This window comes from Rhinoraja longicauda, chromosome 31 (assembly GCF_053455715.1).
Source record: "Rhinoraja longicauda isolate Sanriku21f chromosome 31, sRhiLon1.1, whole genome shotgun sequence".
Lineage (NCBI taxonomy): Eukaryota > Metazoa > Chordata > Chondrichthyes > Rajiformes > Arhynchobatidae > Rhinoraja > Rhinoraja longicauda.
In genome coordinates, this window is record NC_135983.1 from 17,503,192 (window position 1) to 17,524,851 (window position 21,660).

The 21,660-nt window shown below is 40.4% G+C and overlaps 1 protein-coding gene across 8 annotated transcripts in view; it reads left to right on the forward strand.

The window, feature by feature from the left end:
* The window catches only part of LOC144608490 (potassium channel subfamily T member 1-like), a 291,806-nt gene extending 277,752 nt beyond the window's left edge, over nucleotides 1-14,054 (forward strand). For 5 of the 8 annotated variants that reach the window (XM_078426315.1, XM_078426316.1, XM_078426314.1 and 2 more), the window contains 3 exons: nucleotides 2,902-2,964; nucleotides 10,545-10,629; nucleotides 11,299-14,054. In XM_078426315.1, the coding sequence (XP_078282441.1) occupies nucleotides 2,902-2,964; nucleotides 10,545-10,629; nucleotides 11,299-11,416 (266 nt within the window). In that variant the 3' untranslated portion in view covers nucleotides 11,417-14,054. The remainder of the gene's footprint in view (nucleotides 1-2,901; nucleotides 2,965-10,544; nucleotides 10,630-11,298) is intronic. The other 3 variants (XM_078426319.1, XM_078426320.1, XM_078426322.1) reach the window with 1 other exon arrangement.
* The last annotated feature ends 7,606 nt before the right edge of the window (nucleotides 14,055-21,660 follow it).

The following is a 21,660-nucleotide window of genomic DNA, read 5'->3' on the forward strand; positions in this document are numbered from 1 at the left end:
GTATTCTCCTTTCGAACAACAAAAACAGGTCAACGACCTGATTTGCGAAATATTTCTAAAATGTAGTGGATTTTTTCCATAAGTTTACGATAGTAATTAATAGAAATAGCTCTCGTTTCTTAAAGCAATAACAAGGTCAGATGTTGCTAATCTTATCTATTTTCTGACCGTAAATTTAATTGTTTTCTTCTATGTTAAAAATATCTTCACACAGGAGAAAGGTATCTGCTTATGACCAGCCAAATGCTGTTTAACCAGTAATTGAAATGCAGTAATTTCTATCATCTTGCTCTTTGGAGAGGTGCTGTGGAAAATATTGCTGTATTGTAAAATGAACACAACTTATGATGGAAAATTTGAAAATATTTAAGTATGGCTTTTTGCATTAAATTTGAAACAAGATATGTAGTTATTGAGTTAAAGTGCGTGATGCCCAGCAACTGTGTCAGACAGACTGAGACGCTGATAACACCAGTGTAAGGTTTTGGGGCCCTAAGGCTCTGTTTCAGTGCTTTATCACTCTGTTACCTTTCTCATAGGCATAGGTTTTTGGAGCAGCTATTACTTAGCAGGTGAAGATTGAAAGAGAGTTGAAGTTATTTTGATCTTCATCTCTGCTAGGTATTTCACCCCACCTTGCACATCCCTCCTCCATCAGGAACAAGGCCAATGACCACGTCCACAGACTGAGAGAAAAACATGGGGAGAAATTTGTCTTTGGCCACTTGTGCTAAATGCTGTAAAGTGCATTGGCCACTGGCCATTTCTCTCATTTTCTCTCATTTGGTGCCACTGAAGTCAATGGATCTCTGCGTTAGGCCACACAATGCTGGAGTAACTCAGCGGGTCAGGCAGCATCTGCGTTAGGACATGTGCACAGCCAGCCCATACTTCTCAGGCATTAGTGTGTGCAGATAAATTTCTACCTCCTGATTTCCCAGAAAAGCAGTCAGCAGATGCATGAAGTGATGACATTTCTGCCAAGAAGTGGAAGAAGTCTTTACCTCAATTACTAAGATCTACATCGACCCTACTTAAAAAGGCAACTATGGTGATGATTTTGGCATGCGCTCTGCAACAGTTTTCATCACTGTAGAGTGCTGGACAGTTTACGAACCCCTGGCAGCCCAGGCCTTCTTCAGGGGAGGGGGGTGGGGGAGAGCAGGAAAAGAGAGGTGGTAGCGAGACAAAGCCTGGCAAGTGATAGACTATGGTCAAAGGGCTGGAGAGCAGCAAGAATCACAGAGGGGGAGCAGTGAGAAAGGGGGAGTGCATCACAGAACTTGCATCAGAGAGGAGCTCTGTAGGTGCAGTTTGAGGAGATTTTGCAATGAGCAGCAGATTGAATGCACAAGGAACTGTAAATGCTGGAATCTTAAGTAAGATGCAAAGTGCTGGAGGAACTCAGCGGGTCAAGGCAGCATCTGTAGATTTCTTTCTCTACTAAAACTGTTGAATATTAACTGCAAACTGAATGCCACTGCATTCAATTCAACTTGCTTGTTCCAGCTTTGAGACCAATCCAATTGCCTGATATTTCATTTTCAAAGTTTAGAAGGTGATGCAATCAGTAGAGCAGAGTCATTATCACAAGGTATAATTGTATCGACTTTTGATGATCGGACAGTGTATCACATGGCTAACCTTCTTTAGAGTGTCTTAACAAAATTGCCGTGTTATTGAAGATAAATGCATAATCATTATTGTGAAATCATTTGGATGAACAGAACAGAACAGGTGACTGCAACCCACAACATCTGACAATAGACAATAGGTGCAGGAGGAGGCCATTCGGCCCTTCGAGCCAGCACCGCCATTCAATGTGATAATGGCTGATCATTCTCAATCAGTACCCCGTTCCTGCCTTCTCCCCATACCCCCTGACTCCGCTATCCTTAAGAGCTCTATCTAGCTCTTTCTTGAATGCATTCAGAGAATTGGCCTCCACTGCCTTCTGAGGCAGAGAATTCCACAGATTCACAACTCTCTGACTGAAAAGGTTTTTCCTCATCTCAGTTCTAAATGGCCTACCCCTTATTCTTAAACTGTGGCCCCTTGTTCTGGACTCCCCCAACATTGGGAACATGTTTCCTGCCTCTAACGTGTTCAACCCCTTAATAATCTTATACGTTTCGATAAGATCCTCTCTCAACCTTCTAAATTCCAGTCTGTGCCAAACATGAATCCAAGTTGAATTAATCTCATCTGCCTGCACATGATCTCTCCATTCCCTGCATATCCATGTTTTTTCCCTAATAACCTCTTAAACGCAAGCCCTGGCAGTGCATTACCCGCACCCACCATCCAATGTGTAAAAGAAAATTACCCTGCACTTCTGCTTTAAACTTTGCCCCTCTCATCCTAAAACCGTGCCCTCGAGTCTTTAACATTTTTACCCTTGGAAAAGGTTCTGATGGTCTACCCTATCAATACCTCCCATAATCTGATATTCTTTTATCAGATCTTTCCACAACCTCCAGCTTTCCGGAGAAAACAATCCAAGTCTGTCCAACCTCTCGTTACAGCTAATTCCCTCTATCGTATCAAGATTATCTCATAATTGAATTAGTAACGCATTAGTGGGGTTGCCATATGTGTCGTGATGTGTATTTATGCAACATTAATATTGTGCTTCTGTGATTCCTGGCTTTATGCAGCCAATATATACACGGAATAATCTGGGCACCAATGTATTTATTTAAAGGACATGCAATATCTGGAAAAGTGACTATATATTTTCCACAGTGTTTCTCCTTTCTTTGTTTCTTTTTCTCATTCAGTTTACTTTGTCTCAACAGCATATAAGTTATTTATCTTATTTAACACTACAAGTTATTTATCTTATTTAACATTACAATCTTGGTCCCTTTTTCTGTATGTGTGTGTATGTATGTTCTGTAGAGGATGTAGCAAATTTAACAGCCAGTGATGTGATGAATCGTGTAAATCTTGGATATTTGCAAGGTAAATTCTCTCCCTGGTAACAGAGTGACCCTCCACAGACAATGTATACTATAAGAAATGCCAACCTTAATAACAGTTTACCATGATCAAGTGCCCACTGCATATTTCACAAAGTCATGGGGAATATTTTGGCCCAAAGGACCCTCAGATATTTGCTATATCAATGTCTCGTTTCCCACAGTTGCTCCAGGAAAATCACATCTGTCTTAGTTTATTATAATAGTTCCTGCACATTTTTAGCACTTCTGTAATGCAATCAATATTTTCAAAGGGGTCGAATTTGGTACCTGCGCAGACGAGGACTAAACATCCTGGCTTTCCTGATTGAAAAGAAACATCATTATGAGAGAAGGCACTTCAGCCTTTGATCTGTAATGTTTTCAACACTTCAGATAGTGTATCCATCTATCACTGCTGCATCTGCAGGTATAAGGGAGTTTCTTACCCAGGGATCTTGCCAAGTTGATGCCTTTTATCGACATGGCATAACTTTCAGAAGGTCTCAACTGTTGCATGAAAAGTTAATAATCAAACCCAAAAAGAAATACAATGCTCAGACTGAAGAAGGGTCCCGACCCTAAACATCGCCTATCCATGTCCTCCAGAGATGCTGCCTGACCATTGAGTTAGTCCAGCACTTTGTGTTTGGTAAACCAGGATTGGCAGTTCCTTGTCTCTCTAATAAGCCAGCCCACTTAAGAATCAAAAAATCTCATTACTTTGCTGCCAACAGTAATGAACACATGCACACGACACCTTCAAACCTGCACAGCTCTGTGTTCAGATGTAAGCATCCACTGGCGAAATGAGTACACAGTATTATGTGATCAAGTATGCATAATCTGTTAAACTCTAGGGCAGACACTTCAACTTCCCTAATTTAGTTGTCAATCGTAATTATTCATCTCTTTTCACCCGACCAACTGCCTAGCCCTGAAAAGAATTGTGGGTTTTCTGTTATAAATGTTGGCATCTCTTTCATACAGCGTGCTTTACCTGTTGTTTGACGAGCCTCAAATAAGGTTTCATGGAAGTTTTGCCCTACTAAAGTATCACATTGAAATTGACATATACCTACCACACATCCCAAGTTATGCCAGTATCCAAAATGGTATGATGAACTACACTGAGGGTGCTTAGGTTTACAACGGGCTTGATAGATCAAAGATACATTATCCCAGATTATGCCCAGAGTAGGGGAATTGAGGACCAGAGGACAAAGGTTCAAGATGAAGGGGAAAAGATTTAATGGGAATCTGAGGGGTAATTTTTTCACAGAAAGGGTGGTGGGTGTATGGAACAAGCTGCCAGAGGAGGTAGTTGAGGCTGAGACAATCCCAACGTTTAAGAAACAGTTAGACAGGTACATGGATAGGACAAGTTTGGAGGGTTATGGACCAAGCACAGGCAGGTGGGACTAGTGTAGCTGGGATATGTTGGCCGGTGTGGGCAAGTTGGGCCGAAGGGCCTGGTTCCACACTGTATGGCTCAATGACTCTATTAAATTAAACTTCCGATTGGCTTCTAAGAGGAAGACAAGGTTTCAAATTTATAAATAGGTGTGTCTTTGAAGGAGCAGCAAGATTAGTTTAGTTTATTGTCACGTGTACCGAGGTACAGTGAAAAGCTTTGAGGTACAGTGGAAAGCTTTTCAGATAAACAGGCTCAGTTAGCTATTATTGTTTTATTTTACATCTGAACAAACAGCATAGACCAAATGACCTGTAAATCCATTTGTGGTGATGTTTGGGTGGAAATCATGTTGTCCATATAGTTTTCTAGCTTCTGTTGGGCCCTGCTTTTAATAGAGGCATTAGTCTGTTTTATCAACAGCAGAGAGAAGAGCATTACGACTGCACATTGAGCAGTCATGCCACGATCAATCATCACACCTTTATCATACTGACTGTGCAACCTAATGCCATCTGTTCATATGAAGCCCTGAGTCTAGGTTCCCAAAACTGCCTCTGACAACAAACTCCACATTATGGGAATACTGTCAACTAAACATTCGACACGATATGAGAAAACTTTATTTATCCCAAGAGGGAAACTGATCTGCCAACAGTCATAAAAACACAAAATACATTCTCGAGGCAGTCTAACTTTCGGTTGGGAAAAGTGAATGCCAATTGGGCAGGGGAGTAATTGATAAAATCACTTCCGTTTGGCCTAATTGCCAGCCAAGGCCTAACTAAATTAGATTGATATTTAAACAATAAAAACTATTTGACAGCATGACCTAAATACCCAATGGGTTTTATCATAGATATTTGAGCACATCAGATCTATTCAGTAATAATATTTAATTTCATTGTGTTTTCAAAACAATGTTTCGGCAGGTAACATTAGAATATAGCACAAGTACTGGGACAGAGCAGAGCTTGGACATTGCTTTGGTGTTTCCTGGTGTACATGAAACAACTAGATCCATTGTGGTATTTACACAAGGTCAACATGGCCTGTTCTCCACCCTCTGCTGCTAAAAGCGATTACTCCCATAATTGTTTTTAAAAAGTAGGGCATAATTGGGATGTATGGTTGAGCTGGAATCTCAATTTGCTGAAATTTGAATGTTAACTTTGACTTCTTGAACATAATTTGTTCTGCTCCCTTGTACTAGAGCATGGTTATATCTTAAGGCCACGCGCTATGATTGTGGTCGGGTTGCCCTTCACTGTATTTTACAGGGGACTGGGCTTCTTCCATGGAGCAGGTTTGTGTGCATGAACCACTAAACCTCATTCATAATTCACTAATCCAATGGTGTGGTGCCTCTCTCTATCTGTGCTGGTGGAAGGTGCTCAGCAAGTGGCACTTCCATTTCTCTCATGAGACAGTTTGTTATCCAATAAATTATTAATCATTTGATTTTAAATTTGTGTTCTTGGTGAAGTGACTACGAGAAAGCTGCTGTCGTATGCTTTAACTGTGGATGGGGTTGCTTTTGACTTCTGCCCCTCCACGAGGTTGAAGTGAAAATTGGTAGTTTTCAACGGGCAAACTTGATACTATTGCATCTGTTACATAGTCATCAAGTACTACCCTATACATGGTCATCAAGTACTAACCTGGCTTGGATACTTGAACACAAGTGACCATTTCTGTGACTTTTCACTTTCTACTTGCCATCCACACAATCAATCTGGCAAGTGAAGGCTAGACCCATGAGGAAGGGTCGATGGCATTAACACTACTCGGTCCTTGTCAAAGTGGCACCTTTCAGTGGACAATAGTAGAAGTAGGCAACTCGATTGCTGTTTGGCAATTCCACATTTTTTGATTAAAGAGGGAAAATGAAATATTCACAAAAATGTTTTTTTTAAATCATGAACAGAAGCAATTGCTCATTTATATTTAATCAACTGCCAAGTACAAATGCAAGAGTGAAAGCTTGTATTTTAGTGCTAGATTCCTTCCATAATTCTCATAAGAACTTGATAAAAGTTCCCATGTCCCATTACCTATAGGTAATATTTATTTGCACAAATTTTACATCAGAGTTACTGACAAACCGGAACTTTAGCCTAAAATATAATTCTTTATTTAAATCATGTTTGCATTTTAACACTACATTTTCCAACATTCACTCTGGTGCACAATCATCAAACCCATTTAATTAAAAGCTAAGGCCAGGATTTTCTGCTTTTGTGCTCTCGATGAATTCACTACGGTGAAATAAAGATCATTCTTTATGTAATACTTGTTGCAGCGGCCAGCTTCTCCGACACTTGTTAAAAGTCCAGAACAATCCAAAACAACTTGCCTTTCAAAAATAGATTCCTGCTGGAATGAAATACTTGTCAGAAGACTCTGGTTCTTGAACCTTATATTTTAAACACTGAGGGCCTACAAAATAAGTCCTAAAATACAGCAAATTCAAAATAGCGATAAATGCAAAATGAACCTCACTATTTGAATTTCTATATCATTAATAAAGGTTATAATGTCTTACTAATCTGACATCTGGGGTGATTTAAGGTTATGTTTTTAGTTTTCATAACCAACTCCAATTGCTCTTTAAATAAGCTAATCAATAAATAATGCTCCTTTCACACTCTTTTACATGATGAGAGAACTTGAAACATTGAGTTGTATTTAAAATTGCGTGTTGAAGGATACTGTGTTCCCTAAATATATTCTTGGGATATTTTGTCTTTGATGAGATTATGAACATGAAAGCAAATCTTAGCTTTTTTAAACATTAATTTATGAATAATTTATACTATAGATTTGCTTAAGAATAATAATGATATAGGGACATGGGAATTATTCCTCTGTACTCTAATTAAATAGATTATATTAGCCCCAGGGAAATTTTCTGTACTGCCTGATGTTTTGAAAATTCATAAAATACCAAAGTTGTTACCAGCTCCATTAAAGACAGAATATTTAGCATGGTGTTAGAGTCATGGCTGCAAACAATTGCCGGAAAAATGAACCACAAGTTTCCCAAAGGAAAGGATACAAACTGGGGAAAAAGCAAAATTCCTTGCAAGTGGATGGTTTCTGTGGCTCAGCAATCTAACTCTGAGCATCCCTGATCTAATAAAATCTGCTGAAGAAGTTAGTTGTTGAACAAAAATATCACTAATGACACCATCCTGGTACAAATCTCGATCAGCAAATCTGAGATATTTGTTACAATATTTTGCAACAATTATAGGAAAGCACAAAGATAGACTTTGTAGAAATCTCACCTAAGCGAGTAAGTTTGAATGGCAGCACACAGGTTGGGTAATTAGTTGTATTCATGTGAGAATACTCAAACACTTGGCTGCAATGTGAAATTCGAACCTTCTGCTATGCTGTAGTCAAATTCATCTCACTGCCAGCAGTGGTGCAGCTGGTAGAACAGCTGCCTGTCAGTGCCAAAGAACTGGGTTTGATCCTGACCTCGGGTGCTGTCTGAGTGGAATTTCCACTGTGACAGTGGGTTTCCTCCGGGTGCTCCGGTTTCCTTCCACATCCCAAGGATATGTGGGTTTCTAGGTTAATCGGTCTCTGTACATTGCCCTGAATGTGTAGGGGGTGGATGCAAATGTGGAATAACATAGAACTAGTGTGAACAGTTGATCGATGGTTGACACGGCACGGTGGGCATCGATGGGCGGCACGGTAGCGCGGCGGTAGAGTTGCTGCTTTACAGCGAATGCAGCGCCGGAGACTCAGGTTCGATCCTGACTACGGGTGCTGCACTGTAAGGAGTTTGTACGTTCTCCCCGTGACCTGCGTGGGTTTTCTCCGAGATCTTCGGTTTCCTCCCACACTCCAAAGACGTACAGGTATGTAGGTTAATTGGCTGGGTAAATGTAAAAATTGTCCCTAGTGGGTGTAGGATAGTGTTAATGTACGGGGATCACTGGGCGGCACGGACTTGGTGGGCCGAAAAGGCCTGTTTCCGGCTGTGTATATATATGATATGATATGATATGACATGGACTTGGGGTGGGCCTGTTTCCATGCTGTATATTCCAATCAATTCAGTGTTACACAACACATATTTCTGAATGAAACTATTCAATTACTTATTTATGCTTCTATGCATCAGAGAAATGGCAAGTCTCTTCTGGGGTACCTATCCTATTTCCATCAGTTATGCCAGTGTTTCATAGAAAATGAACGCAATTTCCATCCTTCCATACAGAACACTGAAAAGCATAAAATCTAATGGCTTCTTATCTGCCTGCATGAGTGATCACCATGAACTGTGAGGGTCAGTCTAAGTGAGATAGCTTTCTTATGCTCACATCATTGTTATTGCACAACCCATGACTTTGGTGTCTGCCTTATTGTTCCAAAGTAGCTTCATTGTGTGATCATCTTTTATAACACACCTGTATGCCTCTCAAGTTTTAATTCTAAAATTCTATGATTTTTGTTTATTAGGATGTGTGCAAAAAATATCTGAAATTATTAAAATAAGTATTGTAAAGTTTATCTGAACCTGTTATCAGTTGAGGGAAAATATCATCAAAGGAGGTGTGTTATAAAATATATTTCTTGTTCACAAATGTGTTCACGTTAATCTCTTTGAGGTGTTCATTTGATATATATAATAGAAAGTGCATCTTGTACTGCAGTTGAATCCTTATAAAACATAATTTTTGTCCATTTGCACTTCAGTCAGAATTCATATGAACCCTGTGCCATTTTTCTTGCAATTACAATGCAGGTCGATTGGGTGGGAGAAAGTTGTCAGTGCATCACTGCCAAGGGGTTAAATTCACTGATAGATTGACTGTGTTTTCTTGGCAAACATTATGCTGAGACTAACATTTGTGTGATGGTCTTGAATGGGGCACATTTAGTGCATGGGTCAAGAATGATTTTACCTGGAGTCAACTGTAGTCTTGTTGTTTGCAAAGTTGATGGAAGACATCTTCTAAACAAATTTAACATGTTTTGTAAGTGTTTGTGAATTGTACTGTATTGATTTATTGATGAATGGATTGTTTTACTATTTGATATGGGGTCCATGCTAAGAGAGTGTATTTTAAAACTAAAGGATGCAAGATTTCAACCGATCATGGTGCACAACCACCTATACTTTATTAAATGAATTTGTGCATTGCCGTACATATATTAAAAGCTTGTTTTCTGCTGACCTTGTGCACACAAATTGTGGGGAGCATTTGAATCTCGATCTTTATATATACTGTGTATAGAAGAATTCCACTATTATTCATTCTCCTTGTCATTTTTAAACTATGAGACAAACATCTAAGTCCATAATCTACAGGAGAAAAAACTTCAACGAGGGAGTGACTTATCTTTGACCACTAGTTCTAAATGGATGCCACCATTTGTACTTCCCTCCCACACAATTATCCCCATTAAAGTCATTGGCACCAAATGTGCAGAGGTGAGTAGAACCTGATATTCTTACACCCATTTGAGTTTGTGTGAAAAAACAATTCTCCCCTGAATTAGCTTATATCTCGTGCTTCTTTATAAAAAAAGTACACGTTTTTAAGGGCGACAAGGTGGCGTAGCAGTAGAGTTGTTGCCTTACAGCGCTTGCAGCACTGGAAACCCGGGTTCGATCCCGACTATGGTTGCTTGGCTGTACGGAGTTTGTACGTTCTCCCCGTGACTGTGTGGATTTTCTCCGAGATCTTCGGTTTCCTCCCACACCCCAACAACATACAGGTATGTAGATAAATTGGCTTGGTATAAGTGTAAATTGTCCCTAGTGTGTGTAGGATCATGTTAATGTGCAGGGGTTGCAGGTCAGCTTGGACTTGGTGGACTGAAGGTCCTGTATCTCTAAACTAAACTAAGTCACAATTTTTCCTCCTTCTTGAACAGAGTTTTTATTCCATGTGGATTAGGTCTGCATTGGCTATAGGGCATTCTTGTTCTTAGATTGGCTTGGAGATTCAATTAATGCCAGCACATCTGTACACAAACTGGTAATGGTTGAGTAATAGTTCGGTAAATAGAAGGAAATCACGAGCATAACCTTGGGAGTAGACTCATAGGGTATTTCATACATAATCTAAATTCTTGCTAATAGGGGAATTATTTTTTCGTTTTTAATTATCAAACATTTTTATCTGAACCTTTTTTCTGTTTAGATGAGATGAACGACCATCAGAATACTTTATCGTATGTTCTGATTAACCCGCCACCTGACACACGACTGGAACTGAACGATATTGTGTATGTACCCAAATACTGTAAACTGTTTATTAGATTTAGGGTTAACAATGGAAATGGTTCCTTTGGGCAACTCCACCAAGCTGTCAAAGAATCAATAACCTTGAACACCACATTAGTTTCTTAATTTCAAATTGCTTTAGGATTTTTGGAAATGTTTAAAAATACTGGCATTAACTTTATCTTTCTTGTCCCTTTCAAGTCATCCCTAAGTTGTTTATAGGCAATGACTGTCTGTTGAAGTGTCACCATTCTAGTAAAGTAGGAAATGTGTCACACAGCAAATTTTCCAACATTTTAGTGGTTGGATTATCTGTTTTAGCAATGTTGATTGAAGGATAAGTGCTGGCCAGGATAGTTTGGGTCATCTGTAAAAATGTCCCATGGGATCTCTATATTTCTATTGCCAAGGGTTTAAGGGCCTTTTCTGCCAGAGTCAGTGAGGAGTAACTGTAGAGAAGTTAGTTACAGAGTTTGGGAAAATGGTCAGGCAGATTTTAAAATGAGGAACATGTAGTTCTGACGCCGTATGTAACCTTTAAATGCTAACACTTCACTGGCCATTGACATTGATGGTTTCAGTTTTTCTAACCTGACCTGAAGGCAGAGGGTTTCGGCACCTTGTTTAAAGTATTGTACTGCTGTTAACTGGACTGTTGTACTTTTGATTAGGTACCTGATTCGTTCTGACCCACTGGCCAATGTTCAAAATGGTTCAAGCAGCCTGAAGAGCAAGCCTTGCAGGTTGTTCCCATCCAATGAGGAGGCAAAGAATGAAACGGAACTATAAACGCTGGATCCCTGACAATTTGTAAGACACCATCTTGATTTTACATAAATGACAGCATACTGTTATGCACAGAAGATGGTCCTACTGACACTTTGAAACAAAACTATGCTGATTGAAGTTTTGCATTACCAAATACGACCAGTTTACAAATTGAAATAGATCACCGTGGTTACTCTGATTAGACCTTGAAATACAACAGGTTTAATGGAACTATGCCAGTTGAAAATCAGCATTGACTCAGACTAAAGCAACATATGAAGAAAATGTTTACTTGATATATTATGCATAATTTCATGTCCAGATAGTGGACTTATTTTATATATTTTTGTACCATGTAGAATGGGACGTGCTGTTTATTTATTTGAACTCGACCTACTTGGGACAAGTGGTCCTATTTCTATTATTGGTGAGCAGATTACCCTGATACTGTCTCCCAGATAGTATTTGTGACTCAGACATATGTACAGGTATGGCATGATCTTTCTTTCCACTGTCCAGGTGCCGATGTTGCTGTGTCAAATTAATTCAAAGGATCCTTTGGTGCCAAAGGGACAAATGCTTTCAAGATCTTTTTCTACATAAATGTGCTTGGACAATTGTTATAGGATAATTGCTGGAGCTATTTGATCTCCGATCCATTTTTGCACAGTTATTAATTTCTCATTGCTGGTTTGAATGGAAAGTGGTGCCTTCAGTCTGACTCATCGTTGGGCTAAATCATCAATTACTTGCCAACAAGAAATAAGGAACCGTGGACAAATATGTGAAAAATATCAGGAAAACTGTGCAGGAGAGAAAGCATCAGTCCATATTCATTTGGAACAAATAACTTGAACAATTTTAATGGGTGTGCAAGGGAACATGGGCACTTGTATTGCACACTGTTGAGATAGTTGCGGAACGTGTATTTATTTTGTTATAAAATTATGGCATGTCATTGTCTATCACAAAGAACGGGAAACATACAGGCCCCAGTCAGCGGTTGTACCACGGTTTGACTGTGTCGACACATTGCTCTCTGTGTAGAGGATGACCCTGAGGTACAGAACATTAGAATCAAAAAAAGATGATAGCGTAAATAGAAATTTACGTGCATCAACATAACTCTATTGTAAGACAGTAATAGATTTTGGGTCGAACACTTCAAAATAACTTGCATAGATCTTTCTCACCACATCTAAAGCTGGAGTTTGGACAGTTCATGGAAACTACATGAGTTGACGGTGGCGATCAACGGGCTTATTTGGGAAAATGGAAATTATGGAAGTTAATGTGGACGTCCAGTTACTGAAACATACAGAGCCTCAAACTCAACAAATTCATCAGTTGTCCCTCTCATGCCTCTGGTCTTCAATGCAAGGACGATGTGATCCATAGTACCTCGTTTGTGGCATTTATTTGCCACCATTCATGGTGTCTGGTTTCACACCCACCTTCCATCAAAGCTCAGTTTCAAATCCCTGTGATACTGCAGACAGAAGCCCATCTACAAGGAATGTAACTACGTAAGCTGTGGAACTCTCAAGCTTCTGAGGACATTGAAACACATTCAGCATGCTACTTATCTGACCCAGCCATGGTATGGATACTCAACAGAGTACCAAAGTGCACCTCGCAAGCAAGCTACGTGCACCCATGGCACTGCATCTAAGCTTCTAGCTGTTTAGTATTGCTGCACCTGTCCTGAATGGAAATAGCAACAAACCTGAACGTAAAGTACTTTCAAAATGAGCAAAGAGCTTTTTCTAAGGCCGCTGAGACCAGAAAATAGTTCTTGTGTGATCTATTTGGTAATTATATGAGTCCACTTGAACAATAACGCTTTTGCATTTTGTTACATCTGCAAAACACCCAAACTACTAAAATAAACTCCAGCTGATGCAGAGCAAAGAGCCTTGGGAAAACTAATGATTCATTCAAGGATTCAGAACAGAACACTGCCAAATTCAAACTTACCATTTGAATGCATAAATGGTCACCGAATTTTAAAACCTGCATGTGTTTAGCATTTGGGTGTTGGCAATAACTCACTAAGAATGATTTTTCTCCCACAATTAAACGGTGGGAGGCCATTAATGATACTCTCATTCTGATTTAGTGTCAACTTATTCCACCACCACATTTCATCCCCCCCCCCCCCCGCTCCCCCTGGGGCCGCTCACCCTCCCAAGCATGGCCTCTCTGCTGAATGAATATGTTGCAATACTACAGATGCACTGGTGTTCTGACATGCATTACAGTCAATCTGATCAGATTTCCGCAGATTGTTTGGTTTACAGCTGGAGTAACAACATATCATTTTGGGGGAGAGGCGAATTAAAAATTCTTTTTAAGAGCATCTATTTTGTGTAATGCCATTCGATAAAACAGAACTATCTTTACATATTATATTATGAAAGTATGTCTTTTTCATCACGTATTTTAAAGATAGCATTGAATTTGATACCTGTTGCCTGTGATCTTCCAGTGTACTTCCCATTTTTTCCAATTGCAAACAACATATTAAAGGATCGTTTTGACTTTTTTCTTGTACCTTTCAACTGTAATATATTGCTTTGAAAGAAAAGTGTCATCATTTTATACTGTTAAATGAAGTGTCCATGAATGTAAAAAATCAGAAATAAATTGCTGCATGCAGCCGATGATTGACTTTCAGTAAGAATTGTTACACTCATGTGCTTTGTGATCCTTATGGCAAAACCAAGATCGTGATGTGCGACAAATCCAAAATGTAAACAGAAATGTCACAGCAAACCTGATAACAACTGTGGCGATGGAGATGACGGTCAGTCTGAAGAAGGGTCTCGACCCGAAACGTCACCCATTCCTTCTCTCCCGAGATGCTGCCTGACCTGCTGAGTTACTCCAGCATTTTGTGAATAAATCGTAACATTTAATGTCACAGGTTATAGGAGCAGAATTAGACCATTTGGCCCATCGAGGCTACGCCATTTAATCAATGCAATGTTGGGTGATGCTTCATTCAGACCGCTGATGATAGTTGGATCATGCCCTGCCGAACTGGCTCAGTGATATCCTGGGGCTAAAATGGTTGGCTTCAACTACCAACAGGTAGATGTTTTTGTGTTAGATATGACTCTAGCTGGAGGAGAGTATTTTGCTTCTGATTCTTTATCGTAGGGATCTTTGAAACCACACGGTCAGGCGTTTGAACGGTTGCATTAAACTGGTCGCACTAAAGCTATAACAAGAAGATGGAGTAACTCAGCGGGCGGGCCAGGCAGCGAGAGAAGGAATGGGTGACGGAAACGTCACCCATTCCTTCTCTCCAGAGATGCTGCTGCCTGGCCCGCTAAGTTACTCCAGCTTTTTGTATCTGTTTTAGGTTTAACTCAGCATCTGCAGTTTCTTCCTACGCAAAGCTATAACAAGGTCTGGAATTGAATGGCCTTGAGAGAAACGAGAATCGGTGACTCATAACATGTTGGTGACTGTAAGTGCTGCTTTCTTATGCAAAGGATGACACCTTCCAGCATTTCGCTGATGGTTTGGAGTAAATTGATGATGGTAATTGGCTTAATTGGATATGTTTTGTCAGTTTTTCACACTGATTTGCTTCAGCAAGACTTGCACTCTCCAGCTTCACTGAGATGGGGATATTCAATGAAACTTCTCTTGCAATTCATTTTAAATGCTGCATCCATTACTGGATATGTTAGGAATACAATTTTTTTACCTAATGCATTGGATTATGGAATCATCTGCTCTGCTTAAAGCCTGATGCTTTTGCTGTCTTGTAATAACATGAGATTGGCACCTCATTGATCAGAACATTTGGTTAAGACCAAATTCTCCTCTTCTACATTTTGTAGACCAGGGTTGGCATGTGGCTCGATGATAATGTTAGAAATACGCCAGGCAGGGGAATGTGCTGGACTGCTATTGCTGACGAGAACCTCACAAATGACCAGTCTTGAGTTGCAAGCTGTATTATTGATATATTCTGTTTTACAGTTTTGTAATGCTCTAGAATACAGTAAAAGTCCTAAGGAAGGTGGACGTTATCTCAGAGTCACCACACCTCTGGGGAACAAATGAGTGATAGATGAGTGAGAATGAAGGAGAGTGGATTTCCCCATCTTGGTTCTCTCACCATCTGCCACAGCACAGCCTAGCAATGTCCAGAGTCAGTCCACCAACCCCATCCTGAATTTCACATCCAAAGTACTTCCTATGCCTTTGCTACATCCAGTGGTTAATCCTCTTGGTGTTTCTCACAGAGTGAGAAACGTCATTGGCAGATGTATTCCTTGGCCATTTAATTTACCACAGGTCTGAAGTTGTTATGGAGGAATTATATGACTATACATTAGTGTGTAACCACCTTCAACAGATTTGTCCAGTTGTTGGTGATGGAGGATGAAAATATAATTCTGCGATAATGTCAGCTGTTTCTTGATACGTTTGTGAAATTGCTTTGTTGATTACAAGTTTGTACACATTGTGATATCATGAGAGGTAGAGTCATAGAGGGGAGATACATTTCCTCCCGGTGGATGCAACGAGGACTACAAACCATCATGGCTGCCAGCAAAAGACTACAAAACCCATAGTCAACAGGGCTGCCTGCCCTGCTGACACTGATTGCTGCTGACACTGATTGCTGCCCAGCTGAACGAGATGAGCTGATTGCCTCAGTGAGAGAGCTAAAAGGGAAGGGAAGCATTGTATTTAAAGAGAGAGACAACAACTGGAGCAGGCAGGGAGAGAAGCAGTGTTTGAGTTATATTTTGTAAGAAGGCAGCAAGCTTCAGTTTTGATTTAACTACCCGTTTTGGTTTTGTGTACCTGTCTGCAAACAATTAAGTTTACCTGTTTTTGGAAAAGACTAAATATATGGAATTTAAGTTTGAAAACAAGAACTTTTCTGTCTTCATTTCCGGCACCCACACCTCCCAACCTTCAAGAGAAAAGCTCCCGACCTCTCAAGACATCACAACATGCAAACCTTGGGTAAGTCTCATTGCACAGGGAAGAGTACATTTAGTCTTATAAAACTTGTAAATAATTTGACCAAATTAAGTTGTGTAAGTAAATAACTGCAGATGCTGGTACAAATCGAAGGTATTTATTCACAAAATGCTGGAGTAACTCAGCAGGTCAGACAGTATCTCAGGAGAGAAGGAATGGGTGACGTTTCAGGTCGAGACCCTTCTTCAGACTGAATTTAAGTTGATGGCTGACTGAAGAAAATCAACGTGACTTTTAATCAAAATCCAATGTTTTCCTCAGATTATGAAACACGCCAATAACTGTGAGTTCGTCATTGGCAAAACGCTCGCCACGGGTGGGTGGGTTAAGCTTAACAAAGTGCTTGGGTAAATGGATGTCCTTCCAGGTTCTGACCACAGTAACTCCCTCAGCCTTGGTTTGTATCTGATCAGCAGTCGGACTTCCACGGCTCTTTTCAGAGTGAACATTTGGCACCGTATTCCAGTCGACTCCTTCAGGTACAGTTGGATTCCATTTCCCAAACCCAGTTCCAAATTCTCTCTTATAGAACCACCGGCTGTAAAACGGACTTAAGTGTGCCGCCGATTTGAGTGCCGGATCAGAAGATTCAAATTGCTGTAGATCTTTATTTTTGACTGAGAGTGGAATCAAAATATTTTGCAGTTTAAGCTTATCCCTGCTCTCCCCGTCACTGAGAATTGGCGAGTTTTGTGATGCTTTATTCTGCATTTTCTCTTCCGCAGCTGGAAACTGCACCTCATCCACTAATTTAAAAACCGATTTGTACATTTTTTTGGTATAGTTTGTATTACCAAAATGCCTTTTGTGTAGATTGGAGTCTCTCCTTTCTTCTGCATTCCTATCCAATAACTTCCCTGGATGTGTTGGGCATTGGATGTGTCCCAGTGGCTCCAAGTCCAATTTCGTATTTGTTGAGGCTTCAGTTCTGGCAAATGTATTTTGGAAACGTGGCTCAGATCTCTTGGTCCGTTCTTCCACATCCAGATTAGCTCCTTGGTCTATTATCCTGGTACTTGATTGCATGGGTGCGCCAGTCTTTGAAGACAACTTCAGTGAGAGGTTTGTCTCCGGCCGTTCTGAAAGTGGAGCTGAATCAAGTGTCGTGGTACTTTGTTTCCAATTCTCTTGACTCTGCACACTCCACGCGTAAGGCCAGCTAAATGATGTCGTTGCTGATCCAGCCTGGCTCACTTTATCCTCAGTAATTGTGTTGATTGTTAAAGTTACACCATTGTTAGGTCCAGCAGAACTACCTACTAATGAAATGGGTGCTTTAGAGAGGGTGCTATTTAACCCCAGTGTGTTTCCATCAGACTCTTTGCCGATAGGCACCTCTATTTCATTTAGCTCATGTCCTGGCTGTTCATGTTCATCGTGAGCAAATATTAAAATGGGTGTGGTTGTCACGTCCATTCCGGTTATAAATGATATGTTGTTTTCCACGTTTACTGCATCACATACATTGAACTCGGAGTCAAGTACCATCTTGGGTCTTTTTGTGAATTGAGAGCTTTCACTGTGATGCTTACTGCCTTGCTGCAAGTTGTGCTTTTGAGAGGTATTCAATATTGGTTCTTCACACTGATGGCTTTGGGATAATGTCTGCTGATACTCAGGCAGTCCAACACCAACTCTTCCTTCCATCTCCAGTGATGGGGTATCATTTACTTTATGGTCATTCGAGGACTTGGACACTTGCAGGGCAGTTTTCTCTTCTTTTGACAGGATAGCTTTGCATGGAGTATCTTCCTGCATTTTTTCTTGAAGTTTGCATTGGCCCTTCTTTGTTAACTTCAGGTTGTGAAGTGAACTGCTGGTGGCTGAGTGGATGGGCATTTTCTCTGTGGGAAATTAAAAATAAGGCATTAGCTGTTTACGATGTTGTAGGTGAATATAACGTCCAGACTCTCCATCAGTAATGCCCTCACCATGCTACTGTGACTTAGAGTATGGACAAGTAAAATATAAATGCTTCAATTGGGGTGACCTGATTTGACTCTCATAGGATCGTTACTATCTGGCCCAGGACAACATAGAGCCTGGAAAAGTACAGTACAGCACAGGCCCTTCAGCCACAATGTCTGTGCTGTACATGATGTCAAGTTAAACCTATCTCCTCTGCCTGCACATGATCCATTCCCTGTATATCTATGTACTTATCTAAAAGACTCTTAAATGCTATTGTATCTGCTTCCACCACCTGGAGCAGTGTTTTTCAGGCACCCACCACTGTGTAAAAATGCTTGTCCCACCCACCTCTTTTAAACTTAGTCTGCTCACCTTATACCTCGGCACATTTGAACTCTGAGAAAAAAGGTTCTGACTGTCTACCCTATCTATGCCTCACATCATTTATATACTTGTATCAGGTCTTCCCTCAACCTCAGAAGCTCCAGAGAAAACAGTGCAAGTTTGTCAAAACTCTCTTTATAATTGATACCCTATGATCCAAGCAGTATTCTGATACATGTCTGCTACACTTTCTCTAAAGCTCCCATATCTTTACTGTAATGGGCCAACCAGAACTGTACACAATACTCCCAACTGTGGCTTGGGATGTCCTATAATGCTGCAACAGGACTTCTTGATGCAATGTCCCAACTGATGAAGGCAAGTGTACCATACCATGTAGCCTTCTTGTTTGTCATTGTGGGTTTGATGTTATTGCAAGGATCCATTTTGAGCACACACAAAGACCAAAATATTCCCAACAGCAACCTCTCAGACAAATTATCTCTTGCAAAACTGATGATTGAATACGGTTATCAAAATCCACCTGCAAATTTAACTGCCCTACAAGTTAGAAAATGGCCAACCAAATTAAAAATGAATCTATCACCTCTTTCAGTATTTCCCCAGCTTCTTCCTTTTCCTTCATCCATGATCGCACTGCTAACACTGACTGTCCTTTCATTCTGTATGTGGACAACATTAGCAGCTTGAAGTAAACAGGGTAACGTTTTACAGGGTCGTAGTCTCTTGTTCTTTGTGTTATTTTCCCTGATCACTCTTTCCATGGCCGTCCATAACTCTGTGGGGATCTTTAAAGGTTCTTCCCCTTGCTCCACTTGGTTACCCTTAACGTTTTCTGTCTCATTGATCGTTTGATGTGAAGCAATCACAGGGAGATTGGCATTCAGGTTGCTGGCATCCAATTCCATTGGTGTTTCACTTGGTGTCTTTGTTTGTAATTTTCCCTTTGCCTCATAGCTGTCCTTCTTGCGACTCCTCGGGTATTGCTCTCTCCAGTGTCTCCTCCCCAGCCAGGTAACCAGCCAGATAGCTCCCACCAGTAAACATCCCCCTAGGATGGAAAGATCACAGAATCCTGGATTATTGTGTACTAAAATAAACAATGCCACAGCTGCAAATGGAAGTGTAGAAAATACTTTATCACCCAGAGTTTTCTAAGTGTAGTCGAGTCGTATCCTTTCAAGTCCATTCCAATTTATGTCCAAATAGCTCTCAAGGCAGGCTTATCCTGCTTGTGCACATTGGGCCTCAATGTTTAGGAGCTCTAGTCTCCTTGCTAGCCAAATCAGAAGGATACTTTGAATATTTAAACCACTGTAAAATATAACAGAGTATCATGGCATTTTAGTAAGAGAATGAATAAGAGGAAAATTAAATACTGTATTATCTCCTTGTAGGAACAAAATTATTTTGAAACTCAATATTATAATGACAACAAACAGCCCAACTGTGTCGAACTGACTTCCTATATTTCAATTTTACACAAGGATTGGGTCTATGAAATAATCAAACAGACAAAAATTGTTAGAGGCTGAAAATGTGGGATAAGCTGCTCTTGTCGGAGTAAACCAGCACAGAAACTGTCTCTTCGACACACTGTGGCACCCATTTACCCAAGGTGAGTCCGCAGCCTTCCACGCCTTGTGTAGTTGTTGATTAAAAGGCATGACTGTGTATCATCAGTAACAGTCAGTCCATTGTGTTTGCTCAGGCCTGTGGGAACAGCAAGGTGCAAGCACTGATAAGATCTGAATGGAATCTTCTGAACTATTAATTTGAATGCCAAAGCAATCTTGTTCAAATTCTCACCACAGGGAAGTTAAATAGCACCTACAAGGTCTGAGGCAGAAATCAGAAGAGAAGGTGGCAGGCCAAGATAAGATCCAGTTGGAGAGATTAGGATCGAGATTGGTGATGAAAGAATGTAATTATCAAAATCCACCTGCAAACATGACTCCCGTGTAAATTAGAATATGGCTGACCAAATTGAGAATGAATCCATCACCTCTCTCAGTATCTCCTCTGCAGTCCGGCCCAATTTGACACATAAACAAATCATTGTGTCATGTTGCAACCACCTCAAACTTGGCCCCTGTTCTATACTTGACTTCAGCAGTTTGCCTTCTGGATTATGAAATATTTAAAAAGACCGAATACATTCACCCGTTAACAAACTTAGGCTGAACTTTGAAGGGCTGTTGACCAGACCGGGACCATTGTTTAAAATTCAGAGAATTCCCAGATTATCAACTGTTTCCCCCACCTTAATCGATAAACAAGTCCCATTGTTGAATTATTAACTTATTTTAATTTATAACTGTTTAAAAGATATTGTATAAACTATGCCATTAACTGTTTTTAAAATACAGTAGTTATAATTGCACATGGTTAAAATGCAAATAATCCGTTAGTGCTACATAGACTTCCAGCTCATGTACAGTGTTGCTTTTGGTCCACTGACATTTGAACCCAATTTGAAAGGGTTTAAAAACAAAGACCACTTTGAATATTTGCCTCTGGAAGGACATTCGTCATTTACAATTGCCAGCCAAGTTGCGTACAAATAATTATCTTTATTTCCTTAGACATTGGCCAAAATCTACTCAGCTTCCTAGGATCATATAACTTACAGTGGCCAATGCACCTCCCATCTTTGGGATGTTATATTTGAGATTGTAAAAAAGTAATATATTCTCACCAATAAATCCACCAACCACAGCTTGAGCACCTAGGGTAGGAGCGACATGTGAGGCCGTAGTTGCTGGCACTGGGATTGTGGTTGAGCATTCAGTGGAATGCAGATCCAGGATGAGTTTTCCTTTCAGTGGCCACGGGTTCCCACACATGAGACTACCAGCATCCTCTACAGCCTTTCGCCGTGATTCCAGCAACATCATCAACTGGCAGCTGCACTCCCAGGGATTGTGATGCAACTGCATCTTCTGCACGGACTCGGGGACAGCAGCCAATGTCACAAGCTGGTTGCCATTCAGATT